The sequence below is a fragment of the Onychomys torridus genome, chromosome 19 (assembly GCF_903995425.1).
Source record: "Onychomys torridus chromosome 19, mOncTor1.1, whole genome shotgun sequence".
Classification (NCBI taxonomy): domain Eukaryota; kingdom Metazoa; phylum Chordata; class Mammalia; order Rodentia; family Cricetidae; genus Onychomys; species Onychomys torridus.
In genome coordinates this window covers 25,182,566-25,205,156 of record NC_050461.1, presented here as the reverse complement: position 1 = coordinate 25,205,156, position 22,591 = coordinate 25,182,566, and the positions used below count along the sequence as shown (strand labels likewise).

The window sequence follows — 22,591 nt, the reverse complement described above, 5'->3', positions numbered from 1 at the left end:
TCCCCATGCAGCGTGGTGTTGCTCCCCACAAGGCAACCAGGACTCCCTCCCATGCCTGGTATCAAATGATAACTGCTGCATCAGAAACCCAAAATCTACTTTGTGTCCTGTCTGTAATTGTGGGTGTGTGGCCATGTCTGGACCAGGGATGACACATACAGGTGGTGATGGCCAACTCTACAGATTGATTCTAGTAAGTCTCTTCAGGGAAAGGATCTCTGTAGAACAGCCTAGACAGTTCTGTTAGCATCCACATTTGTTCTTACTGTTGGAAGCCATATGGGTGTCATTAATCTGACAGGGTGGCTTTCTGAATGGCAGATCAAGTCATACCGCCCAGCAACATCTAAACAATAAGTGAGAGCACAATTAAGATTACTGAGGAGGGCACTGATCAAGGCTGTGAGGACAGTCTTGAGTTCCGCCTACTGAAGACGCTTCTCTTTCCTTTCCAAGCTTCCCCATTTGTGTGCATGTGGTCTTTGATATTGATGGCCCCCTTTCCCACAAGGAAATGTTAGTCCCATCCCAATCTCTTCCTTAACCAAACCCAGGTCAGGTTAAATTGTGAGAAATGAGGAGACACAGAGTACAGGCCTCCATGTCAGTATGTAAGGCTTTATCCCGACTCTTGGTTTAAATAGTGACAGCTGTTTCCAGCTCAAATAGGAAAAAGAAAAAAAAAGGGAAGGGGAAAAAGGTGGAAAGGAAAGGGAGGAAATTTCAACCACTCTGTTCTGTCAAAAGCAGGAGCATGTGATATCCATTATAGCACCGTGAACCCTGTTGTTTTTAGGGATTAGTTTCAAACAGCAGCTCTTACTCCATCACAAAGGGAAAAGTCCGCTGAACTCTTACCTGGTTATAGCAGAAAGAGCAGCGTTTTCTAGGGGGTGGGGCCATGAGAACTTCTTCTTTGCATCAGTTTCCCATTCTGTATTATCCCACCTGCATCGGCACTGTGAGCTCAATGAAGAACAGCGGTAGTAGACTGTTAGGTCAAACCTGGGACCAACGGTACCAGAGGTACCTTCTAACAGAATGAATGCTTCACCTAGTTCTTCTCCCAGGAGTTTGTTCCAAGGTATCTCCCTGAGAGGCCAAAGCTCCCTGGTGGCAAGAACCCATTGGGAAGTGTAGTGAAATATTGTGTACCTCAATATATTGTGTACCCTAATAAATTTATCTGGGGATCAGAGGACAGAGCCAGCCACTACATTAGACACAGAGGCAAGATGGTGGTGGCACACAGCCTTAATCCTATCACTCACTCTATGAGTTCAAGGCCACACTGGAAACAGAGTCAGGCAGTGGTGACAAACGCCTTTAATCCCAGGAAATGACATGGCTGGGTGGAGAATGGTGTATAAGGTGTGAGGAGACAGGAACTAGGAACAATTCAACTGAGACCTTCATGGGTGAGGACTCAGAGGCTTTCAGTCTGAGGATTCATGGAAATAGAATCAGCTGAAGAGTTGGCAAGGTGAGGTTGGCTGTGACTTGTTCCCTTCTTCTGATCTTTCAGCTCTTACCCCATATCTGGCTATAGGTTTTAATTAAAAGACCATCTAAGCTTTGTGTTACAGGGCAGAAAAACAACTTTTATTTACATCTCTGGCCTATCTTGGGGGTGGGGGGGTGGCATGAAAGACAGCCAGATGGGGCTGAGCCATACAGAGCCAAGCTGTTGCCATGTTTCCTAAAATGCCACGTGGCACCCTGCTTACTTAGTTCCTAAGGAAGATGGCCAGAGTCCTAACCATTCACCTAGTTTCTGCCTGCTTGGTCATAATCTTTTCCTTTTTCACCATCACTGTGTGTATGACTGATCTATACAGGTGGACCTTCAGCCCACTCAGATTGTAGCTTAGTCTTGTCTCTGTGTAATGGACCTGGAGCTAACCAGACCACTGAGAAAACTGCAAAGCCCACATCCCACCAGCCCTAGTCACAGAAAATGAGCTGCCAAGACATGGGGACCACTTAGGTCTTGGGGCTCTGAGCCTACTTCTGGATATTTAACATGGTGGGAAACACGGCAGTGCCGGGCAGACATGATGCTGGAGAAGGAGCTGAGAATTCTACATCTGGATCAGCAGGCAGCAGGAAGAAAGGCACTGGGCCTAGCTTGAGCAGTAGAAACCCCAAGGCCCGCCCCCAGTGACACACTTCCTCCAATAAGGACACACCTTCTACTAGTGCCTCTCCCTGGTAGCCAAGCATCCCTACCTATGAGCCTGTGGGAGCCATTACTATCGAAACCAACACAATCCTCATCAACAGGCAATAAAGACTGCTCTGCGACCTGGTTGGCCCTGGAGGCTTATTAGCAATCCCTGTGGATTTCTTTCAAATCCTGTTATTAGGCCCAAAAGCTCATCCTTTCCCAGTGAGCAACATCTCTGTCAGCACCCTGCCCTCATCACCCAACTGTCAGAACTGTAAGGGGTCCAAGACTTTGCTTTTTATAACCCAGTAAGTGAATGGCCAGTTTCATGGATTCTGGCAGAAGATATGAGCCTCCTGAGTCATGTACAAAGAATTTTAGAGTGCATGTCCAGCAAGCAGCATGATAATCAGAAGAAAATTAAGATGGTAGGGTCAATAGGTCCAAAGAGGTACTTGGTCCACAGAGTGGGTTTTATTACAAAGGAAAATATGTGAGCTTAGAATAGTCATTTCTTTATTTTTCTAAATCAAGTGTAGTAACCATGCTTTTACTCTGGGGAGAAGACACTATTTTCCAAGACTGCGTGCATACTTGACCTTTGTTCTGTGACTAGTAGGAGGAGCTCGAAGAAAACCTCTTCCAGATTCCCAGCTCATTATGGCTTAGGTATCTGCCTCACTTAGATAGACATAGAGAATGCAAGAGTTCTATGGAGAACTAACTGCTCCTCAAAAGTGTATGTTACAGAAAAATGCAAATAACAAAACCACCACTGGCCCCCCAACTCCCACTATTTGCTGTTTGTACTGAATGCACTCCACTTTGTAGTGAAATATTCAGTCCATGATTGCTGTTTCATTTGTGAGACCAGATTTCACTATGAGCCCAAGCTGGCCTCAAACCCACGATCCTCCTGTCTCAGCCTCAAGAAAACTAGTATCACAGGTATGTGTAGCTATCTGGGTTCCAGTCCATGAGTTATGAGCATTAAGGGGCTCACAGATTTTAGCCTTTACTCAGTCCAACTCAGACCGTCTTGACCCAGTTCAACAATTTACAACTAGAATGGCCATCAAAGCACAACTCCAAATTCACAAGTACCACTGACATTTCGGGTTTCCTTTTCCTTTTTCTTCTTTCCTTTTAATTTGCTGAACTTCACATACAGGCCCAGCTAATCTTCATGGATGACACTATGTGTTAGTTAAAACAGTTCTCCTGATAAACCCTTACGAAGGTTGAGGAGGCTTGACTACAGACAAAAGTTATAGGTCAAAATGTCAGTCGATTGTTCTCAAGGAATTCAGTTCACCATGACTCCAACACGATTAACTTATATTTCAAAGTCTACAACAAAAATATACCAAGCACATCCCAATATCCCAAGAAACTGGGTTATGAGTTACATAAAGGAGGATGGCGCACCCAACATTCATCTGTTAAGCTCCATTTTGTTCTATGACTCAGTCTTCTTAAGAGACTGCCATAACAACTAAACTCCATCCTAAGAGCCTTTCCACAATGGCTTATGAAGGAAGGGATAAAAGCCAAATTCCAGGTTGGCCTCAATTACATGTAAATGTCAATGTGCTTTTCCCACACAAGGAAACATATGCACGACCCGAGGCAGGCCTCTTTTAAGGGAACAGTCAGGTTCTTTCTAAGTTTGTTCACCCCAAAGGACAGACAGGAATGTGCTGTTTCTCTGATTCTATGGCTAGATAGAATCACAGATATGTTTATCATTCCGTTATAATTCTTTACACTCTAGACTTTATGTGTGCAAAGCACTCTGTTTTAGAGACCATCTCAATGTTTTAGCAAAGTACAAACAGCATCAGTCTAGTGTTATCGTGTCCGTGTGTATGTTCTGGATTAAGGCACTTTTTTTTGTTTGGATTATAAACCACATTACTTGATAAATATCTGAGAAAAATGGGAGTGGGAAAGTTGGAACTGAATGTGAACTTCACTTATTCTATGAATACAATCCTAAGGGGGGAAATGCTTCTTGCAAGTGTTTAGTTTTCTAAGCATCTTTGTAATGGAGCAAAACCATATTCTTGCAAAAGTAAGTGCCAAGGTTTTCACTTTGGTGTAATTTATTCTCTTTTGGTCAGAAAGGTCAGCAATAAGGTCAACAGTTTCCTTGGTAACACCCACCTCCTTTCCATCCTTACCCTGCACTGAATTTTATGTTCAGCTTTATTTACAAAGTTTTTTGGTTTTTTAACTGTAAGAACTGCCAGAAGTTTGGAGAGATGGTTCAATGGGTGAAGTGCTTACCATGCAAGTGGAAAGATCAGAGTTCAAATACACAGGACCCATAGGGAGCTGGGGTTAGCAGTAGTGTGGAATCCCAGTTCTCCTAAGGTGAGATGGGAAGAGACAGGAGACTCCCGGAGAGCTCCTAGGCAAGCAAGCTTGACATGGCTATGCAGGGACAAACAAGGAGACTGTCTCAGGCAAAGTAGAAGGTGAGGACATCCAAGGTTGTCCTCTGAACTCTATACATACCCACACATAACACACATGTGCACACATCACACACACACACATCATGTACACATACGTAATACAATAAAAGAATGACTGATGTGGGGTTTATGTGCTTTTTCAAGAGAACAAAAAATGGCATAGAAAGGTAATTTCTCAAACAATCATCTCTAATTTTAAATAAACAAACATTATTATGTATTCCACATCTCTTTGGATAAGAAGTGCTTGGTATTTCCAACATAACATGTTAAAGCTCACTTAACATCAAAGGCATCTTATTCAAAAGATAGAGTTGCTTATATTGGCATCTAGGTAATACAGCGTTAACATTGAATTTCCTGATGCTAAAAGAAAGTCTACCCCCTGCTTTTAATGTATATTGAGTATAGAACACAGTACCTTAAAAGGTATTTCTATGTCTCCAGTTGTTTAGCTTGAACTGTTTAGGGGGCCCCCAGGCAGTGAGACCAGGACCTGTCCTTAGTGCATGAGCTGGCTTTTTGGAACCTAGTGCCTATGCTGAGACACTTTGCTCAGCCTTGGTGCAGAGAGGAGGGGCTTGGACCTGCCTCAGCTGAATCTACCAGGGTCTGCTGACTCCCCAGGGGAGACCTTGCCTTGGGGGAGGTGGGAATGGGGGTTGGGTTGGGAGGGGAGGAGGTTGGTGGGGGAAGGAGGGAGGACAGGGGAATCTGTGGTTGATATGTAAAAATGAATAGAAAATCTCTTAATAAAAAAAAAAAGATATTTCTATGCCTCAAAACTCCAATTTCCAATCCAGTCAAATAACATTGCCAGTACAACAGTCAGTGACATTAACTCATTTTACTTTTCTGCATCAAATTCAACAGTTTTTTCATTAGAATCCTCCTTTTTCCTTCACGTGTAGGGGACCTCAAGATTTGAGAGAGCTTTCTCAAAAGGAAGTAGTGGCAGCCTTGAGTTCCCCCCAGAGCCTAGAGTCTCAAACTGCTTTATTGCTCAGTCCATGTATTTAAAGAGTTAGTCAGAAGGAAACTGGTTGGAAATTGGCTCAAGACAGGCTCATGCTGGGCAGGAAGAGGCTGAGAAAACTTTACCAGATTTTAAAGTCGGAAAAAAAAAATCTTCTAGCCACTTTGGCTAAACAAACCCAAGACCACCTACTCCACAATTTCCCCACAGCTATCACAGAAAAAAAAAAAAAGTTACTCAACAAAATGGACAGGAAGGAGGTGCTTCTGATGAGGCACCACTGAGGTAACCATCTGGATTTTATGGCTATTTAATATATGCCAGAAACAAAATTACATACTTTGTCATATTATAAACATGAAGTAGGCCAGTCCACAGACCACCTACAGTTCCCTTCCAGAATACTGCAAATTCAAACTATAGGTTTTTGTGAACACTGGCATCTTGTTAGGAGATATTCCTACTGGTGAACACAGGAGGAAAGGTTCCCTACCAAACAAAATGATCTGTAACTTACAGCAAATAGAAGGTTTATTTTTAGAATAAGAACACTTGAGGGTCAGCAAGATGGCTCAGTCGGTAAAAGTACTTTGTGCCCCAATCTAACAACCTAAATTCAATCCCCAAACCCCAGAATCTATAGAGTCCCGAGAGTGGTTCTCTCTCTCTCTCTCTCTCTCTCTCTCTCTCTCTCTCTCTCTCTCTCTCACACACACACACACACACACACACACACACAGACACACACACACACAAATTAATAATGATGATAATAAAAATAATAAATAAAATTTTACAAAAGAGGGAGACCACTGAAGACCTATATCCTAAAATCAAAATTGATTGGAAGTTACCAAGTTTCTCCATCACTTATGAGTTTCATTTTTAAAGCAACTACATATGCTTAAACTTTGACATTCAGGAACAGGAAGCTGAACTTGCTCATAAATATGAAAAGAAACCTTATAGTTGGAAGAATTGATGTCCAGAAGACTTCAATTAATAGTAACGTTAATAATTTTTTTTACTATGAGTTTATTTTTAAGGACAAAGTGTCTAAAATTAATGTGAATTTCTAGAACTTATTTGGATGAAGTTTTGAGACAGTCCACAAAAAGGGGTTAAACTAAAAATCTCAGATTCCAACTGCGTCAGCTACACAGTTTCATACCCATCCCCCACCTAACCTCAAAAACTTAAAAATACGATGGTGTATAACAGAAATACTGCAAATAAATCAGCCTTGAATACTTTTAAATTTTCCCCAGTGTACCACAAATAGCATCCAGAAACCCAAACAAAACAATCAGGAAAGGTTTTAGACGTGCTGAAATCCAGTGCTGCACGCATGACAAGACAGGACCACAGTGGAACGCCTGACCCCACTCAGTAGCATTGGTCTTTTGCAGCTCCTAAGCCATGTAAGTTAATATTGTGAGTTCATAAAACTCAGCAGTCACAGTAAAATAATAATAACAATAATAACACAAATAAAAATAGGCTCTGGTTAGACAGGAAGTATCCATTTACTGCCGCCATGCTGAGGTACATTTGACCACCAAAAGCAAAACTATTAGCATCCAGAATTAATGGGTTCAGTGGTTTTCAAAGAAGATATTTCCACGATGGACACAATGTAGACTCAGCAAAGTTTCCCCTTCAAGAAAAATACAGCTTCTGTTTCACAGAGTACTGATTAGGCTTCAAACCATTAGGGGGTCGGTCATCAGGGACTTGAGCTGTTGTTCCTGAATTTAACTACTGGTTACTTTCTACACCAAAAATTCAGGGTAGTTAGTTAACTTGACCAACAGTCAAGTTTTAGGAATGCAGGAGCAAATTCAAGGTGCAGATGTGATGCAGACGCAGTGCGGACGCACAGGCTCTTGGAGGTGTTAGGGTTGGAACCTCTCTGCAGTTCTCAGGCCTTAGCCCGCCTCCCAGCAGTACAACCACTGTTGTTCTGACCAGTATGAAACCGAGGGTCAAACATTCAATTTCCCCAAAGCTTTCCGGGAGATGAGATGAAAAATATTGAGTACCACACAATTTTTAGAAATCCTCAGTAAAGTTTACTGGTAGCAATGAAAAACCGTTACAACTAAAAACCAAACCAAGCAAATTTACAAAATGAAAATATTCCAAAGCACTATTAATTGACTACTATATGTCTGGCAGATATGGCTAAAAAGTTAACAATATTTTCTTTGTAAAAAATATAAACACCAAGTCCATCTATATGTATCAGTCCCTAAAACTTAACAAGGTCCAAAAGGCCCATCAAAATTGTCTCTAAAACAAAGATCATTCTGAAATTATTCAGTTTTGATTCATAGCAGTTATTTATACAAAAACAGCACAGCATTTTCTAGATCATACACACAAATTCATTTCCAAAAGTCTTTGCTATTCAAAATTCTTTCTTGATTGTCAATCATATTTTCACTCTTGGCTAGATTTTTCTTCCTTGGCAATTCTTTTTGTTACACCACTAAAATATTTCTCTCGAAAGGAATTATGACCTTGGTATGGCAGAAAATGGTCACTCAGCAGGTTTGAATACTGGTCCCGGTTCTGCTAGGATAGAAAATACAAAATATAAAGACATGTCAGTTATTTCTTCAGTTAGCCTTTAACCATGGCAGTCATTACTCTAAAGCAAAGCCACACCCCAAGGTCCATTTGCTTGGCTTTCCTGTGCGAACAGTCTACATCTGCATCACACTTGGGAATTCAAAGCAGCTTCACTTCACCTCACCGGATTCTCAGAGCTCTGCACGGAAGAGACTATGTCATCACTCAGGGCAGAGAGAAAATTCCAGAGAGCATGGTCAGACTACAACTACCTTGTCATTCCTGGTTGAACACACATTGAAATCATCGGGGCTAGGGCTAATACCAAAGAAGTTTCTACTCCAGGAGAAAGGTGTGGACCAAGGAACTCTGGTAGTTGTGTGATGGCGTAAAATAACACAAAGCTCCACACTATACCCACATCATTAGTATAACAAAGGATTCCAACACAGGAGATGCAGATAACAGGGGAAGATGGAGCTCTGTGCATGTAGACTTCACAGACAGACAAGGACTGGTACTCAGACAGACAGTCACCCGGCACTGGAAAAGTCAATCTGGGTCAGAATGACCCAGCATTCCAGTGTAGATGAGAGAAGACTGATGGAAGTCATGGAACATTAGCTTCTCACTCCATTTCACAAACGATTTCAAGTTGTGAAGCAAACCTATGGAAAAATAAAGTCCGACGTCCTATGCATTTCTTTAAATTCCTACTCCATATACATGGACTTTGGGGAGTTTAGTTCAAATTTACACATCACTTTGTTGAATGACATCTTGCTTTGTTCTCTGGCACAAGAATCAGTACAGCAGCAACAAGTCCCTCGGAGGATTAGGTACACCAGACTTCCACAGAGCCAGGGAGCATGTCTCTCTGACCCAAGCTTCTAACATGACTTCATCAAGGAGGAGAAGACAAAAGTCAAGCACTGTGGGAACCAGGCTTCCTCTACAGACCAAAAAGATAGTTTGGCAAGTAAATTGCCGTTGAACTGAAGGAGACGAGTAAGATAAACTGGGGCTACAGAATGAGAAAGTGCCAACGCGCAGTATAGGCACAGATGAAAATGTCACACCACAATTTCAACCATCCATCTAGGCTCATAAGGAAAAACAAAAAAATGGGAGTCTGAGCAGTAAGGGCAAAATCAACCCTAAAAGATTGTATTTTCCTCAGTGCCACAGCGACAAGGCAGCAAAGACATACGAAAGTGGGTCTAGGGCCATTAGCCACTGAAATGCAATCAGTGGGGGCAATCAGTGTCGGGTAAGTGGATGAGTCCCGCGCTCAAATGACCACTTTCAAGATCGACTGTCCCCCGACTGTGAAGCAGAACATTACAGAAACTCATGGAGCCCCAAAGCTCCAAAATCCCTGAGCAGCCCAGGGTCTGGCGGTGGTTACGTCTTGCTTTGAGCTAAGCCAGACAGTTCAGGGACTGTGGCTAAAGTTTCCACCTGTGTGGAAACACCCTCACTGAAAAATGTTCCGCACGGGACATCTATCATCACATACACAGAAATGCCACATCAAATGACATCAAATTCCATTTGTTTCCTCTTTCTCTCCTCGCCCATCTACCTTGAGTTCCCTTTAACCAAGCTCACAGTTGAGCAGGTATTTTCCATCTCTGTTTTTCCAACTCTGTCCACTACTCTTTTCTATTCACATTCTCTGCCCATTTCCATCAGGAATATCTGGAAGTTTTGTTTTGCTGTCTTGTTTCCCCTCCCCCACCCCACTCTTGTTTTTTTGTTTTTTAAAACTCAGTATCTTCAAGGCCAGTGTGTTTCTTTGAAAGAAGAGTATCCAGAAGCAACAATCCTTGGGCTTCCTCATTCACTCAAGCATGCATGCATGGGGCTTGACTTGGCTTTTCTAACAGTTCCAGACCTGTCTACAGCTATCAATCATGGTGTCATGTATATATCCCAGAACCTCAATTCTGTACATTTTTAATAAACATGAAATACTGCATGCATATGAAGTTAAAAAAAAAAAAAAAAGGCACACAGGAAACCCCCAAAGTGAAAACTGTGGTGGCGAAGAGGGAAGGAGAGATCTGCCCAATTCAGTGATAATAGTGCCCTAGAGCAGCAAGAGCAGCAAGAGCCAGAAACCAACCAAGTGCTCCGTCTCATTTCACCACTGTCTGCTGCCGCTTCTTAAGCAGGAGCTAAGTGTCAGCAGGAAGGCACAGAACCCAAGGGCGCGCAGACCTCTCACCGCTCAAAAACAGTCAGCGACTGTGAATGTTACAAGACACAGACAAGTTCATTCAAAAACGAACTACGACGTCTTTGTTATCAACCGAGTCTTGTCTAAGGTAATTATTTAATTTTCTGCATTCTTTTCATCTACATTTTGGAGATGGAGAAAGAGAGATTGAAAGAGCTTTAACAATCTGCCACAAGCCATACAGCTGGAACGCAGTCCCGCCAGACTGCAGCCTGAGTCAGACATCAAAAGCTCATGCTTTTTTCATTATACTTCTGTCCTTCTTAAAAGCTCCAAGTTATATGAACACAGAGATGACTGAGTCAGTTTCCCACATGGTAGATTAGTGGGTCCTTTCAAATGGAGTTTGACATTTAGAGGCCATTCCTCCTGAAACAGCAACGTTATGGTAGCACACACTTCAGAGCTCCACTTTACACAGAATCCTTTACCGCTGTGCTATCAGTACTGCTAATTCTAAACATAAGCCATCTAGGAATTCTAACACTTGCCAAAGGAGCCGCACAGGCCAGTGGCTGACTCTTATGTGTACACCACCCTCTGCTGGCTGATGCAGACAGCCCTTCTTCATGGGATTTCCTGATGTGGACTAAAACTGTTTCCAGCTGAGTAGACTGTTGAGAACACCTACGATCATACAACTCCCCTATGTCCAGGACGACCTTGTTACTTACACGGCATTATCATTTGTGTACATCATTTCACCCATACAGGATGCAGGCACAGGAAAATAGGCACGCACTTCTGAGTCTAAGGTGGCACCATCAACTGTGTGCAAAACCAGAACTGCAAGTCATTGTGTAGAATGAGAAATTCACAAAGCAGCCTACGGTCAGGTTAATCACGTGTGTTGTACTGTTTTCACTTCTGAGGCAGAGTGTCACTATTTACAGCCCAGATTGTCCTTGAAATCTCCATCTTCATGTCTTTGCCTCCAGAATAATCTCTGGATTATAGCCATGTGCCATTACACCTAGATAATTCTATTTAAAATTGTGTTCAACTTAACTCTACATAAAATGCAGCATTGGAAGGACTTCAAAGGGTATTAAAAGGAAAGTGCTCCAATCTCTTATAAGTTGTAGATGAATTTAAGGGAGAATAAATTATCCAGAAAAGAAACAACTACATGTCCTGCAGTAAGACTTGAAATGGCCATTTCAAGTGGAACTAATGACACTCTGGACTATAAAGAATGTTTTTGTTTTGTTTTGTTTGGTTGGTTGGTTTTGGTTTTTCGAGACAGGGTTTCTCTGTGTAGCTTGGCACTTTTTTCCTGGAACTCACTTGGTAGCCCAGGCTGGCCTTGAACTCAAAGAGATCCACCTGGCTCTGCCTCCCAAGTGCTGGGATTAAAGACATGTGCCACCACTGTCTAGCTAAGAATGTATTTTTAATAATGTATCCCCAAAAATACGTCCCACTGTTTAGACTGAAAAGGAACTAAAGAGTCCTCACTGAGAAGCCTGTTCAGGTAAACTGTTTTCCTGATTACCACCATCCCTCAGAAGTCTGTCACTCTCCTCTGTCACCTCCCCCTAATAAGGAAAGATGTTTGGTTTCCCAGTTCAGCTGCTTTTTGGTTATTTCACATGGGAAGTAAAGCCTACAAGATATTATAGGATTAAAATGGTGTCCCAGTGACTTTTTTAAAGAGTAAAGTAATGGTAGAACTTGGTTTATTATTATTTAAACTGGAAACTTCTGGCTAGCTCTAATTACCTGTCCCTACTCTTTCGTACACTGGTTTAAACACTGTTCAGTAAGACTTTTATTTTAGATGAGGGGATCCAAACAGTCACTGGACTGTTACGATTTGTTCCATATACACTCACCTGTGGTGAGGGAAAGAATGGAGTTCTCTGAGTTTACAGACCGTGGTAGGAGAAAGACGTAAAATGCCGTACCTCCAGACACACACTTACACACTGGTATTAAATGGTGGGATGAAACAGCAACTATGGAATATAAAGAGGTGAAAGGGAAGGACAGGATTGCCTTCTCTAAGGAAAGGGCACTTATCCCAGAGCTGCAGAACAGAAGTAAACCTTCTCACACAGAGAGGAGGAAACACCCAACAGACAGGATCAATATAGAGACTGAAGACAGAAAGGTGAGTCCATTTTGGAGCCTGAAAGGAGGCTGAAGGTTAAGGCTTCTTGTACAACAGATAAAGTGGCGCCGATGGCATGAAGAGACAATGCCAGGAGCGATCAGGGTAGTCTCGGTGTTATGTACGAATCTGTAATTTTATTCCGAACTTCTCAGTCATCAATACAATTCTGATCATTTGACTTCCATATCTACTCCCTTTCTGAAAACGACTCTGGCCACTGTTGCGGAGATGAAGTGGAATGAGCCTGTGCAGAAGTAGAGAGGGAGGGCAGTTGGGAGACTTAGAATAAACAGGGAAGTGCCGCCTTACCCTGTATGGTTCTTCGGAGAAAGAAGAAAGAGGGGGGCATAAACATGCACAGAAGTCTTCCTTAACTCCATGGCCTTCCCGCCAATTATCCAATCACCAAATCACACTCGGTCTGCCTACTCTTAATTCACTCCCATCCTCTGCAGTTTCACACCCTACCACTTCTGGGTCATCTTCGCAGTTGCGTCTGGAGCCTCCTCAGAGCATCGGCTTATCTCCCCGCAGCTCAGGCCTACCCATGTACTGAAGCTAAGGTACCCTGCGTGAAGCGTACATACTCTGCTGCCGCTCTACCACAGAACATCCTTCGCAGGCTGGCCACCACGGCCAGGAGAAGCTGGACCTGGAATGCAAGGCCTTTCCCGTGGGCAGCTCCTTCTTCAGGTCGTCTCTAGCGGTTTCTCTCCCAGATGCCCAGCACTCCACTGAAGCTGAAGTATCAGAGTTCCCAGCATTCCCCACAGCCCTTCTCATCCCTGTCTTAGTTAAAAGGTCACCTACCTACCCAGGGGCCACACCTCTGCCTCCTCAGACAAATGCAGCACCTATCACGCGACACTGCAACCCCAACAGCTTAAGCTGGAACCCTGGAGGTGACTTTCTAAGAACAGGCTCTTTACGGAGAAGGACTAAGCCTGGTCTACTTAATCTCAGTACTTGACAAGTAAGGTCCCAAGAATGTGGGTTGATGCAAAATGTAATGGCTTCCTGTGTGCGAGCATGTATTCAAGTTAGGAAAGAAAATACACAAAAGTACGAAAGGTTAATGAATGTAAGCTATATTCAGTGGTACAACTTCCTTTTTTTTTCTTATAGCACCTACTCCAGAATTTCACTGTACTCAAATACTGACATTGTGTTTATTCTCTCAGCAAACTCAGCCATCGGGTACAAACATCCTCAACTCCCCCCCACCACACACACACACACACACACACTGGACACCTATCCTCCGTGGCTCCTGCTCACTTAACTCTGAAGCCTCTTCTCTCTCACCACTGAGGACCCACACCAACCAGAGTCAACGTTCTGCCTCACGGTGCTTCTCACTGCTAAGAGCTAATTTCACAGAATCTCCGAATCATCAGTTAGCTACCTAAGGGCAACAATGAACTTATTACACTGCTTGTTCTACAGACTGTGGGGAGCTCCCCATCCAGGAGAGAAAAGCTTACAGGATGCTAAAGTCACTTAACAGAAAACTAAATGGCTTCTATTTTAATTGCAGGTCAGGTTTAAGCTGTCTTTTAGTAAGCGACAGTTGCTGACAGTGAGATAATAACTTCTTCTTCCGCACTAGTGTTAAGTCACTGGCATTCCCAGAGTGACAGGAGTTATACAAAGCAGCAGTTTCATGGCCAATCCTGGAGTACAGATGACTTAGAAAACGTATTCCAGGATAAACGAAGAGCGGTGGTGGCGTCACCACAGTAAATGCCTCCACACTGGGAGCGCTCGCCTCACTTTGCCAGCAGAGACTACGGGCTGCCCAAGAAGAGTTAAGTGCGGGAGAGGAGGGCAGAGAGATGGACGAGGAAAGCAGCGGGTTGGTTTTCTTCCTCGGAATCAGCAAAGAGTGAAATGAAATGTGAATGGCGGTGCTGAATATAATGGACCTCAGTTCAGCTTCAGGGTAATTACCCACGTCCGGCTTTTGTTTAAAAATCCTGCTCTCCTTATCAAAGCTTTCCACTGTTCTACATCTGGTACTGAACAGTAGCCATAGAGACCACTTGTGCTTCAGTTCTACAACTATAAACAGCACCAGGCCATTTCCAAACCAAGGACAAGCAGGTCAAAAGTCTGGTATCTAATACCATTAAATCTGTAGTGTTATTCTTAATGGGAACATAGTAAAGGTGAAATCTTCATCCCTAAATTATGTATTCACATTTATTCAGTTCCTTATAAAACTATTTTCAAGATTTTAAGTTACCCACTTATACAGGAAATTACATTTCAAATGACTGATCATTAATAAATGAACTTCGGGCATTTAACACTCAGCACATAATATCTTCCTAAGTATAAAATGAACACTGTGGACATTCATGCTTAGCATGATGATACAGAATTATGAGTGCTTTCCATGTGTATGGGGAAATGCAAAACTGAATGTCAAATATTAAAACAGCCAACACACAAGATAAAAGTTTAACATCAATTAATTAAATACTGCATTTTATATTTAACTAGAACGAACAAGAATCTTTTATCTTAGTAAAGAGCAAAGAATGAATAACATACAAAGACATGTTCCTGTATACAAGTAAACACTTTCAACTCTAATTCTGAAACAATATTGATCCTGAGTGACTTTTTAATATTTCCACAATCAATTAAAAGAAAATTTAGTAACATGTATTTGTGTATTAAAAAAAAAAAAAAAAAAAAGACTAAACCCAGACAAAACTGTTTTGCTTAGGGGCAAATTCAAAGGAAAATGAGACTCTGGCTCCTGCATAGGTCAGAACAGGATTGCATGGGTTTTTTGTTGTTTTCATTTCAAGGCTCTGGAGAGATGTGGCTCCACGGTTAAAAGAGTATTATTCTTGCTGAGGACTCACACTGGGTGGCTCACAACTGCCTGTAACTCCAGCTCTAAGGGTCTGATGCCCTCTTCTGGTCCCCATGGACACCAGTACATACATGGCATATGAACACAGACACACATGTATACACATATACATACATGAATAAAAATAAATCTTTTAAAGAAAAAAGATGAAGAAAAATCTGTGAAGTAGTTACTCTAGGTATTATTTCATCTGGTTCTAGTAGGCTCTGGCAGAAGCCATTGAGGACACTGCTTTTGGGTAGCTTACACTGAATGCATACCATTGTATACAATCTGTTCTAAACTAGAGATTTCTGAAGATTAGAATTCTTTTATTTTTTGGAGATCAAATATTTTTATTCAATGAGTTTCATACAGTTATCACAACTATACACAGTACCATTAACTATGTGTCAATAAGAAGAGAAAAATCAACCACAGCAAAATGCATTATGCCCTGTCATGGCACCCTGAGCATACTGGCTAAAAACCACAGGGAAATTAAGAGTATATTTAAAAGAGGCTAGGAATTCGACGCTTAAGGACATTTGCTGCTTATTTACTTTGTGGTAGTGAGTGGGAACTAACCCTCGGGTCTTGTATCTGCTAGGCAAGCATCCTGTCACTAAACAGCATCCCCAGACCTTGTATCTCAACCCACTCTAACAGGGGAACTGCATCCAGGTAGAAGACAGTGTCAGGAAAAGGGTCAAATTTCAAGGACAAAGACAAGTTTTGTTTTCAACTCTGCTGTTCACTACTTGGTCATCAGGGGGCTAGAGGAAGGCTCTTCGTCTCTGAAATGGTGACAAACTCAGATGGATAAGAGCGTTTATAAACAAGCACTGAGAAAACATGGCACTTAATTCAGTTTCTAGACTACTTCAACGAAGGATAACAACAACACAGCCCAGATCTTTTTATCAGGCATCTTCATAATACTGACAGTTATCAAGAGCTTCTTCACTACTCACACAAAATAAACAAGTCCAAAACTATAGCCAATGATGTAAAGATAAAAATATCCATATTCACTCAGCAATTTTTATGACTTATTTGTACATTTTAAATGGTGGGAGAACACTCTAACAATGTCTCAAGTAAGCCTAACTTTAAACTGAAGTCAGACCTAACAATGGACGTGTCAAAAGCAAAGGTCCTAGTATATGGAAGTACAAAAATCTAAAATTAATAGTCATCCCCTGCCAAGGTCAACAACAGCACTGAACAAGTCTGAGAACCATGTGTCAGACATTGGAGAACTGTTTGACAACTCTGCGTCCGCCTGGGTGAGGACGGGCTTCGATGATCCTGATGTAGCTGCAGACACTCTGCAGCGGGAAATGGAAGGCAGACATGAAGCAGTGAATTAAAAACAACAGGACAGAGGGCCACATTACAAGACATTCACAGTTAATCCCATGTGACCATTAGGAGGAGGCTTTTCCTTATTAAAAAAAGAAAAACACTCAGTTTCAGCCAGGCGTGGTGGGGCAACACCGGGACAGACGCAGGCACACCTCTGAATCAGAGGCCAGACTCCTCCAGGACAGCGAGACTATACAGTGAGACACTGTCTCAATACACACACACACACACACACACACACACACACACACACACACACACCTGTTTCAAACAAGAACAAAAGTCAAATGAACACAGGACGCCAAGGCTTACTTAACATTTTAATATACAGTAAGAACTCTCAAAAGCTCATTTTCCTTTGACTTTGAAATAAATTTGCTTACAGAATTATAAATTTGGAAGAAAAACAGACTTTCTTAAACTCAACTCGGAAAAAAGCATATATGAAATTAGCTCACACAAGATCTTAGTTTATTGTTTGTTTCAATTTCTGTAAAAACAGAAAACGGTAAGAACCTTCTCCATATCTGGGTAATTGTTTGGAACACAATTTATGTAGAACTGCTCTTTATGTAGGCAATGTCATGAAGGAAGCTAATGGCATATACTTAGCTTTTTGCTAACAAAAACTAAAACTATAACATCTACAGGTAATATTGCTGGCTCCCCCCCACCCCCAGGTTTTTCTCTGTGTAGCTTTGCGCCTTTCCTCTGTATCCCAGGCTGGGCTTGAAATCACAAAGATCCGCCTGCCCTGCCTCCCAAGTGCTGGCATTAAAGGCGTGCACCACCCCCACCCGGCTAATATTGCTGTTTTGTATAACTACATCTACTGTCCTGGCACATAACACATCTGCTACTATTATATGATTATATTAAATGCTATAATCTGTAGAAGTTGTGAAACTACTACGGAACGATCCAACACCTCCCTTCCCGTAACAGAGCAAGAGAGAAACTTACACATACATAAGACAGCCTGACTGGACAAGGGCAGCAGCTCTAACAACAAGAGCCTAGGATGTCCTAATAAATTGATAATGGGTAGGGTTAGGGAGGGACTAACTTAGTCCCCCACATTTCAATAAGCCCTACTTCAAAAGCTAACTATATTTAGAGACAGGGTCTTTGAGGCAGTAATTAAGGGTAAAAGGTGTAACTGGTATCTTTGTGAACAGAGGAGGAGACAACATAGGCAAGCTCAAGAACAAAGGTTGTAGGAGGCACAGCTACAAGGTAGACACCAAGATGCCAGGAGAGCAGTCCCACCTTCTAGAAACCAACCTTTGCACTCTCCACTTCCACAAATAGGGGGAACTTTCTGTAATTTAAAATACCCCTATTTGCTTATAAATACTGATTTATACAATGATTCACCAGCCTTTATGGATTCACACCTAGAGTCCCAGTTCTGTCTTGCATCAAGTAAACCAAGAACTTTGTGTCATACAAAGCAACCTGAGTCCAGAAACTTGAACTGTGATCATTTTTCTATTCCCAACCAAAGTCTTCCTTTATGTATATATTTTTAAAAGCCACATTTATTTACTTATTTCATTGGGAGTGGGTGCATGTGTCACAAATCAGAGGAAATCTTGTGAAAGTTGGTTCTCTTCTTTCATATGGGTTCGAGGAAGCAAACTTAGGTCATCAGACTGTGGCAAGTGCCCTTATCCACTGAGCTAAGTTCTCAAATCTTTCTGAGCAGCAGACTTTATCTCATCTTCTAAAGCACTCGTGTTATTTGTCATAGAAATACTGACTCTATTCTTACACTCACATTTCACTGGTCTAATGGGTATTTAGCTAGATCACATAATTACCATACTCTTTCCCCTGGAATAAACAGTCCTGAAAACAGAACAAGTAACTCTGGGGAAACAGAACGTTTAGCTGGTACATGGAATCAACTCGACAACCAGAAGTCTTCAACACATTACCATCATCAGACAGTGGGTTTCGAGTAGGAGTGGCCAGGACCGATTTGTCAACTGCAGTGGACAGTAAGGTAACAGAGCTTCTACTGGATTCAAAACTGACAGTTTTGAAGGTTGTCACTGTGCCAATAAACATGGAAACTACTCTTGAGAATTTCTGAATCTGCAATGTTCTAAACAACTAATGATAAATCATCATACTTGGGACAGGATTTGATTTCCACAAAAAATTCTAACTTGGCAAATTATCCAGTACAAAATGTGCAATATCATTTGAAGAAGGACAAGCTGTTACTATAAAATAATGGTTTAGTATTGATATCCCTTTTTAATGTAAGTACATAGATCAATTTTAGAAGCACACTGGAAAACTATGTCCATTCCAAAGGTATCTATTGTCAGAATATGAATTGTGGAGATGAGGCTGGAACACAAACAGGTGGCTATTGTTTTTCGTAACTACTACCATGCAATCTCATCATACCACATATATCTATATAACCCAAGCATAGAAATACCCACACATCTAGTGGCTAACCACCAACTACTTATCTAGATAAATATCTTAGTTTCCTGAACAGTCTTGATGTTGGAGTCTAATTATTGAGGATAATTTACACCATGCTGAAAACTTTCTAAACATTACCTAGTAATAAAAATGATTAACTAAAAAATCTTGCATAAAGAAACATAAATGCAGTATTTTAGGGAAATCTATTTAATAGATATGATCAAGATATGGAGAAAGATTAGGATCTGTCAGGGTCAACTAATTATGTGGCACTGAGGATCTAAATTAAAGAGAGATAGCAAATGGGAAAGGGATGAAAGATGCAAAGTGACAGACAAAAGATGGTGCATAAATCACTACTGTGAAAGACTACAAGGTATAAAGGAGATGATAATCAATCAATGCAGAGTGGAGATGGGCCTTACAAACAGTTAAACACAGATACCCTGCTCTGCTTGCCCTGTAAAGACAGGGCTTGTCCAAACAGCCAGTGCATCTGGGAGAGCCTGTCAGTCCAGAGAAGGACAGCACAAAGGACATTCCATCATGTTACTGAAGTTTCATTAAATGAGGTACTACTCATATCACTTCTAATCTGGATACAAAATAACAAATGTGATTAAAGCCTTTCTTTCTCAGACTTAAATATAGTGTGTGTGGGAGAGAGGGAGAGAGAGGGAGAGAGAGGGAGAGGGAGGGAGGGAGGGAGGGAGGGAGGAGAGAGAGAGAGAGAGAGAGAGAGAGAGAGAGAGAGAGAGAGAGAGAGAGAGAGAGAGAGAGAATGAGAATGAGAGTGAATATGATTGCTGACAATGTACTCTAACAGAAGAGGAAATTTTCCTTGCTTCCTTACATAGAGAATCAGTCTCAACTAAATTTGTAGTTCGGCTGCTGAGGTGGCTCATCGGGTAAAGGTGCTTGCCACCAAGCCTGATGACCTGAGTTCATTCTCTGGAATCAACATGGTGGGAGAGACCAGCTCCCTCAGGTGTCCTGTGACATCAGACCTGCACTATGGCACGTGTGTGCATGCACACACATTCTTAGTCGATAAATACCAACATTCGAGTCTGCAGTCGGGAAGCTCTGCTTCTGCAACAGGACATTAATGAAGGCCAGGGCGTCAGTGAGTTTCATTCACTTTTCTAGTAAGCCCTGGGTCCTACTCCTACCATAGCCAGAGGCCACACGTTTCTTCAACTTCTGATTCTTCCTAAACTCACCTAGACCGTCAAAATCAAGACTAACATTTCCAGACCTACTCCAGGAAAACTATCTAGAAAGGTCAAGTTTTGATTCTTCCAGAATTTATACCAAAAAAAAAAACCCAAAAAAACAAAAACCAACATAGGCAGCATACCTCAAATTCTTTCACCTTTTCCATTGTGATCAAGCGCCTTGCCGTGTGACTGGAAAGCTTCTGCTCACAGTTGCTAATAAGCTTCAGGCAAGGGTGCCAGGGCACCATCTCTTCAGTGTACCTGAAGACAGGAAGCTGACCGTTAGGGCAATCACATGGGCAGCAATCACCTGGCACCGTGAAGTCAAGTGCGGTGCCCATGCAATCTGTAAGTCATCTACTTGTATTTTTTTATAAGTGCCGGTACCAAGAGTGTAGTTCATTATTTTACCCCTTGAAGGGAAGGGCAGAAGGACAGACAACGAGAGACAGATGGAGAGAAACAGATGAAGGGAGAGGGGAGGGGAGAGGGGAGAGTCTACCATGTTTTAATGAAGAATACCAAACAAACCACAGAACTACAAGATGATGATTACACCCTAAAGGGTCCACAAAAGCAGATTAGACAGAAGCACACTGCACAGCAACCCCGACAGTCAAGAGGAATGATCATCTGGAGATTTCTATGAAGTCTACAACAGCATGCATATACTTTACACTGTGAAAAGAAGCATCTCTAAAAAAACGTTAATGACATCTTGACACCTCCATTAAATATGACAATAAGGCTAAAGTTATTTATAAAATAATTCAAATAACTACAGATGGACACTAGGGACTGTGTTAGTTCCTAGGTCACATTCACTGGGGCTGACACTGAGTGGTGCAGAGTGTTGCTACAGGGCAATGTGCTACATGAACAGAGATGACTGAGACCTAGAAAGCAGGCCAGTGAACACACTAGTTAAGCCTAGCAGAGGAAACTAGTGATGGAGGCACCCTGGCGGAGCAGAGTGAAGGAGAGCAGCAGGAAGGGCCGCGCTAGGTGTGGGGCCCTGCAGGACACTGGCTGCGGGCTTTCGTTTCCCTCTGCAGACCCTTGTGTCTTTCTCTAGTCTCTGCACACGTGTTACGTGGGTGATCTTAGACCTCGGCTTCAAATGGGAGAGGTACTGACTAAGAACCTTGAACCCAGCTGGCTGTTCTAACATGTCACCATCACCCCGACCACCACTCTTGGGAACTCTTCATGTCTCTCTGACCTTCAACTCTCCCCTCACTGCCTCAATCCCATGCTCCAAACCTTCACCACTCACTCACCAAGCAATATTCATGCTGCACTTCAGTCCACTATCAGGGGAAGGAATTCTCTTGAAGTCTTTCTTTGCTCTTCCTTAGGAAACTTGTGACCATTTCAGTTTTACCTCACCTAGTAAGTCTTTAATACTTGCTCTACAGTCAGAAATAATGTACTTCTTAATAAAAACAAGTCCATATCAAATTTAGAATCTCCACAGAAAATATTCATGTCATGAGGAAATAAGTTTCACATCATGACTGAGACTAAACTTCTAAATGGAAACAAAGAAAATGTACCATGAAATTAAGCTTACATACAGCAAAATCATGGATGTCTAAAACAGTGCCTGTCATACTAAAGAATGTACACTTGTTGTGTATGGGAGGAGCCTAATTCCCACTATGCAGCTCAAGCTGGTCTCATATTCCAGTCCCTCTATGTAGGAATGTTAACTTTTTAAAGAAATTTAAAAGCCTTCTATTGACACTGACTCATGTTTTTAAAATGCCACTACTTATGCCTCTTGTGTAACTATAAAACAAAAAAAAAAATCAAATCCAAATTTAAAAAATAATTTAAGTAATATTTATGACATGAATGCTAATATAACTTAAACAAAGTTGCCAGTAGCTAGCTTTCTTTTTTGAGTGGGGCCTGGTAGGCACAAACCATAGCATTTGTTTTAAAAGCACATAAACACCTTTTTAACCATAAAGGAACAGTCTTTGGCCTACCAACATTACTGATCACTAGCCTCTTACAGCCCCTGCATCTTAGACTGGGTGGGGGACACCTCTCTTCCCATACTATAATCTAAGGAGTCATTCAAACTAGGGATAAATGCAGTAACTCCAATAATCTCCTGTATTCTTTA

The 22,591-nt window shown here is 41.9% G+C and overlaps 1 protein-coding gene across 5 annotated transcripts in view; it reads right to left on the bottom strand.

Moving 5' to 3' along the window:
• Positions 1-6,531: 6,531 nt before the first annotated feature.
• Positions 6,532-22,591, bottom strand: part of Trmt11 (tRNA methyltransferase 11 homolog) — a 51,293-nt gene continuing 35,233 nt past the window's right edge. For 2 of the 5 annotated variants that reach the window (XM_036168955.1, XM_036168958.1), the window contains 2 exons: positions 20,598-20,718; positions 6,534-8,200 (listed from right to left, as the gene is read on the bottom strand). In XM_036168955.1, coding sequence (XP_036024848.1) covers positions 8,066-8,200; positions 20,598-20,718 — 256 coding nt within the window. In that variant the 3' untranslated portion in view covers positions 6,534-8,065. Of the gene's footprint in view, positions 8,201-18,435; positions 18,847-20,597; positions 20,719-22,591 lie in introns of those variants that run through there. The other 3 variants (XM_036168959.1, XM_036168956.1, XM_036168957.1) reach the window with 3 other exon arrangements.